Raw genomic sequence first — 9024 nt, 5'->3', positions numbered from 1 at the left:
TTTCTGATCTAAACCTTCAGAGGCCTAGATGGACTTTGTACGTGAAGATTTTGTCTATCTGGAATCAAGGCATCGACGCTTTTGCAGAACCAACAAAAATGATACTCGCAGATGAAAAGGTATATTATTTTCAGAGTTATTCTTTTGCAGTATTCTGTGGATAACTAATTTTGTATTTCTTCTTATATGTCTAGGCCAATATGATTGATGCATTTATTCCTCCTGGAAATTACTTATACAATTTTCGTCAAGGTCTCAAGGAGGGTCAGTGGTACTACATGGCTGACTTCCATGTTGTACCATCTGCTAACCCTGTTAAATACGCTAGGAATCGTTTTGCACTAGAGTGTATATGGCCTACAACTATGTGGCCTGTTAGTCCTAGATCAAATAGTAATTTCTTCAACTTCATTCATTCTGATGAAGTTGAGTATGCTGGTGCTCAAGATAAAGAATATGTTACAGGTTATGCTGTAATACAGAATTCTCTTTCAGAATAACTGTAACATTGCTTCAGATTTAATTCAATAACTGTTATGTCTTCCCTATCAGATGCTATTGGTGTGATCTCTAAAGTCTCTGTTATTCAAAGATTCCCATTTGTTTGTCGTGAAGGCGAGACAGACTATGAATCCAGATATGTTCTTTTCGAAATCAAAGATGACATGTAAGTTTACTTCACCTCTATATATCAAATCAAAAACTGTTGTAATAATCATCTATTTAATTCTTTCCAAATTTAATCATTTAGGGGCAGGGTTACAAACTGTGTTGCTGTGGGTAGGTCCTGTCAGTTGCTTGTGACTAAATGGTTTAGGCACATAACTTCTGTCACTTACAATTATGACCCAGTAGTCATTGTGTTGCGTTTCTGGAGGGTTTCAGATTTCGAAGGTGAGTTTCACCCTATGTAATGTGCTATATTATTGTTCTTATTAAAAACCATACATAATTAGACTGATTATAATCAAAATGTTTTTGTTTAGGCAAGAACTGTCTAATGAGTGAGTATGGTAGTTCAAGGATTTTTCTTGATCCAACTTTCCCAGATGTTGACATCCCGAGATACATGTAAGTATATTCATCTGGAATCAACTAAGGGATTGAATATATTGAAGTCTGAATTCATTATTGTGATTCTTTAATTTTTTCAGCCGTTGCGACAGATGGACAAACTGATAAGAAGGATGTGGCAATGGAGTTGGATCAATTGAACTAAATGGCAATTTGGTTTGAAGAATGTTTTTTGTTTATCTCAGTGTTGTGGAAGCTACTTTTAATTTTATCTATGGTTTTATTATATAAACTTCCTTTTGTGTTTAGTTTCTTTTTACTTCATGTTCAATTGACTCAAAACTACTTATTTTTCATTAAGTTAATGGTTATCTACTTTTGATATTCCAACAAACAGTTAACTGTTAGTTTCTGTTGTGTTTAGTAGATGTTGTGTTGATAACTAAGTGTATTGTTAATCTACTATTTATTGTTCAACTCTGTTTGTTCTATATCAAGAAGTATACAATATATGATCAACTCTACTTATCATAAAAGGAAGTATTGCTCAGTGGTAAATCGTTTTCTCTATATGATATAACTTAGACATTTTATCATTAGTTTGGTCTAATTGTACTATCCAGAAATCTACTTTGGAGGATAGTATTTTACCAGTGAGGCTATGTAGTTAATGCTGAATTTGAAGAATCCATGGCATATCTGTTTCCAATCTCCTGTTGGTACAAACAATATACAATTTCCTTAGTTATCTCGATAACACTATATATGCGGAAATTTGTTATTCAATCAGTATAATACTATCAATTCAAATATATGTGGTCAAAATTAGATAACCATTAAAGATAATATATCATGTTCCTATATATACTCCAACCGACTCTAAAGGAAATGTGAATATCATTTGTGATAGAGAATTAATAATATATATGACCGGAAACCATTTAAATCCTAACACCAGAATTATTTTTGTTTAGAAAGTTCTAGCAATTGTTCCAAACAGGAATAATGAGTAAAAAAACAGCACCTAACAATGAAAACATAGAGTTCTATTCCACCCCACCTAAAAGATGGCGGAGGAATGAGGCAATCAATACTAGCAGAAGTATTCCACGTTCTAATACACCTGTCTCTAATGGTTTTGTCCCTCTACGTTCTGCATTCACTACTGTTTTGCAAGATATTACTAACCTTTCATCAACTCCTGTTATACCAACTGTTATGTCTGAGGATCCACCAACGGTTAGGTCTACACTAAAGAAGACAATAGTAAGAGGTAGGCATTAAACATTTTATGTCATTCACAAGTTTTTTTACATAACTGTACAAAGTGCAATCATTGACTTGATAGAGTAAAGTAGTACCAATTTTCTGGAATTGATACAGGTACACCCCTTGGAAGCCACTTAACTTCTGTCTCTCCCATAAGCATTTTATCTACTTTAGTATCCACTCCATTAGGACTTAGGGATATGACCCTAGGTACTGCTCAAACTCCTCTTATGCCACCACCCTCTGAAACAAGACCAAGACAAGGTTAATTATTTGATTTTTTTAGATAAGGATACTTTGTTATTTACTTGCTATCATTTTTACAATCTATTTTCTTTCAGGGAACCAATGTTTTGGTAGTTCTTCATGTATAACTACCAAGCAACCATCGAGATTGAATTCTCAGACAATAAACTTGCCCAGAAAAAATCTTCATTCAGACTTTACAGATGCAGGATCATCTTCTTATCATAAAGGTAATATTGGTACCCTTAGTTTTCGACCGATATTCTACATTCATTAACTGAATAATGAACTTTTTTACAATTATATCTCCTATAGGACACTCTGCTACAGAAACTAATGATACAGACTTCATGGAGAATAGCAGTGATGAGGAGATGTATGATGCAAATTACTCTGTGGATTTGAGTGAAGATGAAGCAGTGGTGCAAAATTATGACCATAGTAGCAGTGAGGATGAAAGTTCAGTTATACATATTCAGACAATGGACGCAGGTGCAAACATTGATGTTTCATCAGAACCTATTCACACTGTAGAATCAAGAATTGATCCCAATCAGCATCAAACACAACAAACAGATACTCAAAAAAAAAAAAAACACGTGTCAAGGCTAGAAAGAACATGAAATTAAGTATGTCTGAGTTAATTATTGTACTTTGACAAATAATATGGTTATCTGATATCTGCTAACCATATATGATCTCTTTTGTTTTCAGCTTATCTTGATCATGGAGATCCTACTTACCAGTGTAAGTATTGTGGTGCTTTTATGTGGTATGCTGAGCGTATAAACAAAAGACGTAATCAAAAGGATCCTACTTTTACACTCTGTTGTGGTCAGGGTTCTGTTAAATTACCTTTTCTTAAAGAGTCACCAGATTTAATCAAGAAACTTCTTACTGGTAATGATGCACAGAGTAGAAATTACAGAAAGCATGCCAGGATCTTTAATATGGTCTTTGCAATGACCTCACTTGGTGGAAAAGTTGATAAATCTATACCGAAAGGTCACGGACCTAGCATGTTTCGAATGCAAGGAGGTAACTATCATTTGATTGGCAGTTTAAAGCCTGCAGTTGGTGACTATGCTAAGTATTCACAGTTATATATTGTTGACACTAAAAATGAAGTAGAAAACAGAGCAACTGTTATCGGGTATTAATTTCTAAGACTTTTAACTTTTTTGTTTTTACTGCTTCTGTTGTTCTGTTATCTTTTCATAAAAAAGTCTTTCATTACTTCCTGTTTTGTAGAAAGGGCAAGGAATCCAACCAAGGTGGAGGTAAACAGAATCTAAACAAGGAAACAATCGAAGCCATTATGAAGATGCTCAATCTCTGCAATCCTTATGTCAAGAATTTCCGAATTGCGAAGGAAAGATTTAAAGATATTAACTGCCAGCCATTTCATATGAGGATATGCTCTGGTCGTAAGGGTGTAGATGGAAGGACTTACAGCATGCCTACTACATCAGAGGTTGCAGCTTTAATACCAGGAGATTTTACAGAGGATATGCCAAATCGTGATATAGTTATTGAAGAAAGAACTACAGGTCACCTCAAAAGGATTAACCAGATTCACATTTCTTATCTAGCTCTACAATATCCTCTGATTTTTTGCTATGGTGAAGATGGATATAGGCCTGGTATCGAGAAGTGTTATAAAGGGAATGTCACTAACAATAAGAAGAAGAAGTGTATTAGTATGCGTCAGTGGTTTGCTTTTCGCATTCAAGAGAGGCCTGGTGAGTGCCATACTCTGCTACTATCTAAGAGGTTGTTTCAGCAGTTTCTTTGTGACGCTTACACAACTATTGAATCTAATCGGCTATGCTACATAAGGTTCAATCAGTCTAAGCTCAGATGTGAGAACTACAGCTCCATCAAAGAAGCTGCTGACTCTGGTGTAAAAAATATGGAAGATGAAGGTAATCAAATCTTGATTCCAGCCTCATTCACTGGTGGACCTAGGTATATGGTGCAAAGTTACTATGATGCTATGGCCATATGTAAACATTATGGTTTCCCAGATTTATTCATCACATTTACATGCAACCCTAAGTGGCCTGAGATTACCAGATACGTTACAGAGAGAGGGTTAACAGCTGAAGATCGGCCAGACATTGTTGCTAGGATTTTCAAAATCAAGTTGGATTCCCTAATGAATGATCTAACAGAAAAGAAAATGCTTGGGAAGACTGTTGCCTGTAAGTTTTCTTCATTTTGATAATTCAGTGGATTAGGTGAAAGATAACATATTGAAAATGATGTGTGTATTTTTCTTTTGCAGCTATGTATACAGTCGAAGTTCAGAAAAGAGGCCTTCCCCATGCTCACATTCTTTTATTCATGGATGCTAAAAGTAAACTTCCAACAGCTGCTGATATTGACAAGATGATTTCTGCTGAGATTCCAGATAAGGAGACAGAACCAGAGCTGTATGAGGTTATTAAAAATTCAATGATTCATGGTCCATGTGGTGCAGCAAATATGAATTCTCCGTGTATGGTCGATGGACAGTGTTCAAAACAGTATCCTAAGAAATATGAGGAAATCACAAAGGTTGGGGCTGATGGTTTTCCTGTGTATAGGAGAAGACGCTCTGATAACTATGTTGAGAAATGTGGTATTCAATGTGACAATAGGTATGTTGTCCCTTACAATAAGAAGCTATCTGTTAGATATGGTGCTCACATCAATGTTGAATGGTGTAATCAAACCGGCTCTATTAAATACTTATTCAAGTATATTAATAAAGGTCCAGATAAAATGGCATTTGTTGTTGAGCCTGATAAACCGCCAACAACAGAACAAGGTTCAAATATAGATGGAAGCTCCGCTACTCATGAATCATTACCAGAGGAGAAAAAAAAGAATGAAATAAAAGATTATTTCGATTGCAGGTAAATTGAGTAATGTGACTTCTGTTTTACTTATTTTTATTCTATAGTCATATACTTAACATCTTAAGATTAATGATACCGTGTGAAAACTGCAGATATGTTTCTGCATCAGAGGCTATTTGGAGGATATATAAGTTTCCAATCCAGCATAAATCAACACCTGTTCAGAAGCTGTCTTTCCATGTTGAAGGGAAGCAACCAGCTTATTTTAAAGGGAAGGAGGATATAACAGAAGTATTAGAAAGAATTACCAATCAGGATTCCATGTTCATGGCCTGGCTGACATTGAATAGGCTAAATGCTATTGGAAAGAATGGAAAGCGTGCTCAAGAGCTCTTATATGCAGAAATCCCTGCATATTTTACTTGGGATGGGAATAATAAGCAGTGGAACAAGAGGTCTAGAGGGTTCTCCTTGGGTCGTATTAATTATGTTCCAAGGAAGCTAGAAGATGAATACTTTCTAAGAGTCCTCCTTAACATAGTCAGGGGTCCAACATGTTTTGCTGATATAAAAACATACATGGGTGTTGTCTATGCAACTTACAAAGAAGCATGTTTTGCTCGTGGAATCCTAGATGATGACCAGGTATACATAGACAGTTTGGTGGATGCCAGTCAGTTTTGTTTTGGTGATTGGTTGAGGAATTTTTTCGCTATGTTGCTGCTGTCTACTTCTCTTTCTAGACCAGAATATGTTTGGGAACAGGTATGGCCTTTGTTAGCTGAAGATATGCAACAGAAGAAGAGGGACGAGTTCAACAATCAAGGTTAATTCAGATATTAATTCATGTGCCTAGATTTAATTACTTTTTTGATTAGTTCTATTTATATGGAAATCCGTTGATGTTAAATCAATCTTTTTGCAATATATGCAGAGCTGAATCTTACAGAAGCAGAAATCAAAAACTACACTCTTCAAGAACTGGAGAAAATTTTGTTGTTTAATGGAGGTACTCTTACAGATATACAAAACTTTCCCCGCCCAACTAGAGAAGGTATTGATAATTCTAATCGTTTGATCGTTGATGAGATGCGATATGACCGTCAGGATTTGACTGAAAAACATGCTGAATGGATAGAGATGTTAACACCAGAGCAGAGAGGTGTTTATGATGAAATTACTGGTGCTGTTTTCAATGAACTAGGTGGAGTTTTTTTTTGTTTATGGATTTGGAGGTACAGGAAAAACGTTTATTTGGAAAACACTTTCAGCTGCTATTAGATCTAGAGGAGATATAGTTCTTAACGTGGCTTCCAGTGGAATCGCTTCATTGCTGTTGGAAGGTGGTAGGACTGCGCATTCAAGGTTTGCCATACCACTTACCCCCGATGAGTATTCAGTGTGCAAAATACCTAAGAAGTCTGACCTTGCAGATCTAATAAGGAAAGCTAAACTTATTATATGGGATGAAGCACCTATGATGAGCAAGTGGTGTTTTGAATCTCTAGACAAAAGTTTCTGTGATATAATTGGTAATATAGATAGCAAAGTGTTTGGTGGAAAGGTTGTTGTTTTTGGAGGTGATTTTAGACAAGTTCTTCCTGTAATCACTGGTGCTGGCAGAGCTGAAATTGTCATGGCAGCCCTAAATGCTTCTTATCTTTGGGATCACTGTAAGGTACTAAAGCTCACTAAGAACATGCGGCTACTAAAAAACGATTTGAGTGTAGAAGAAGCTAAAGACATTAAAGAATTCTCATATTGGCTTTTAGCTGTTGGTGATGGTAGAATTTCAGAGCCAAATGACGGTGAGGCTCTAATTGATATACCTGAAGAACTGCTAATTACTGAAGCAGATAATCCCATTGAATCCATTACTCTAGGGATTTATGGAGATCCAGCAAAGCTAAAAGAAAAGGATGCTAAGTTCTTCCAAAAGAGAACCATTCTAGCACCAACAAATGAAGATGTCAACACAATCAACCAGTATTTGTTGGAGAAGTTGGATGGTAAGTAAATACTTCTGATATATCTAACTTATCTCCTTTTAAGTAAATCGCAGATCTAATTTATTAAGTATCTCTGTTCTTTCCTACAGGCGATGCAATGTTATTTCTCAGTGCTGATAGTATAGATCCTGAAGACTCCGATTCACTTAGAAATTCTGTCATCACACCAGATTTTTTAAACAGTATCAGGGTATCAGGTTTGCCTCACCATGCGTTAAGTTTAAAGATTGGTGCTCCAATCATGCTGCTTCGGAATATTGATCCTAAAGGAGGTCTATGCAATGGTACTAGGCTTCAAGTTACTCAGATGAGCCCGCGTGTTCTTCAAGCAAAAGTCATAACAGGAGACAGAATTGGTGATATTGTTTTGATTCCATTAATCGTCATTACACCGTCAGATACAAAACTACCTTTCCGGATGCGTAGAAGACAGTTCCCAGTATCACTGGCTTTTGCTATGACCATTAACAAGAGTCAGGGTCAATCTCTAGAAAGAGTTGGACTCTATTTGCCTAAGCCAGTGTTTTCTCATGGCCAACTCTATGTCGCTTTATCTAGGGTTACTTCTAAAAAAGGTTTGAAAATTCTTATCCTGGACAAAGAAGGTAAGATTCAAAAGCAAACAACAAACGTTGTTTTCAAAGAGGTTTTCCAGAATATCGATTGATAATTCTGCGGCAATGATATTTCAAACAGGATTATCATAAAAGGTATGTTTACTTTACCTTGGGATCAATATGTTTGCTTTATGGTTAGCAAAACCCACACTTATTTGGACTTATATTTCACTTGCAATCTATTTACCATTTTCTAACATATTGATTATCATCAAATTGAGAGAATAAAGGTTTTAAGTCTACCCATTTCAAAAGTAGGAGCTAATTGTTACGATTTGTTTTACTTCCTTAAACTCTCAGATTTTGTGTTGTTCAGTGTCAACAGTTATATATATCGAATTAACATGCATCAACAAACAACCATTAAGCAACAATTATAGAATTTCCTCTTCATTCTACTTAACATTTCATAAACTTCTATATGCAAAACGGAACTAAGTTAACTACCAATTACATCATACTGAAAACTAACCTCAATATATTGTTAGAACATATCGCAGCTTCTCTTGAGCAATGATCCCATATCTTCATATAAAATATTCACACTGTTAGAAATCAGACAAATTCATTGAAGTCTTATTCAACGTTTACAGATTCAGAACATTTGGAAAACATTGCATGACAAACATTTGAATTGCAAACATCAGATTAGATCTTCAAATATATAATTTGCTGTCTACGCACACATGTTCCAATTTACAAACTATCGAAAACCCAACAACTTTTGTTGATCGAAAATGAAGAAATCGATGATATATGTTATAATTCTGGAATTAGAATAACTTACATATTTATTTTTCGAAAGGGAATTGTCTTCTAGAACTCGATCATCCGATGCAGCTACAAATTGGATGTCAACTTGAATGATTAATTGGTTTTTAATTTCTGAAATTGGTTAGGAAATGGTGAGTTGAAGAAGCTCAATCAGTCGGTGGAGAAGATGCTCAACGACACACAATTGTCGTTTTTTTTTTCCATCCAATTGTTTTTTTTTTCCTTCTCTGGATTATATTGGGCTGCACTCTA

At 35.4% G+C, this 9024-nt stretch overlaps 1 protein-coding gene across 1 annotated transcript; it reads left to right on the top strand.

The window, feature by feature from the left end:
• Positions 1-7321: 7321 nt before the first annotated feature.
• LOC110226582 (ATP-dependent DNA helicase PIF1-like) lies at positions 7322-8701 on the top strand. Its single transcript, XM_021018537.1, has 2 exons — positions 7322-7381; positions 7471-8701. Exon 2 carries the CDS (start codon positions 7479-7481, stop codon positions 8046-8048), a length of 570 nt encoding a protein of 189 aa, XP_020874196.1. The 5' UTR covers positions 7322-7381; positions 7471-7478; the 3' UTR covers positions 8049-8701.
• Positions 8702-9024: the final 323 nt, after the last annotated feature.

This window comes from Arabidopsis lyrata (assembly GCF_000004255.2).
Source record: "Arabidopsis lyrata subsp. lyrata unplaced genomic scaffold ARALYscaffold_66, whole genome shotgun sequence".
Lineage (NCBI taxonomy): Eukaryota > Viridiplantae > Streptophyta > Magnoliopsida > Brassicales > Brassicaceae > Arabidopsis > Arabidopsis lyrata.
This window is presented reverse-complemented; position numbering and strand designations above follow the sequence as displayed.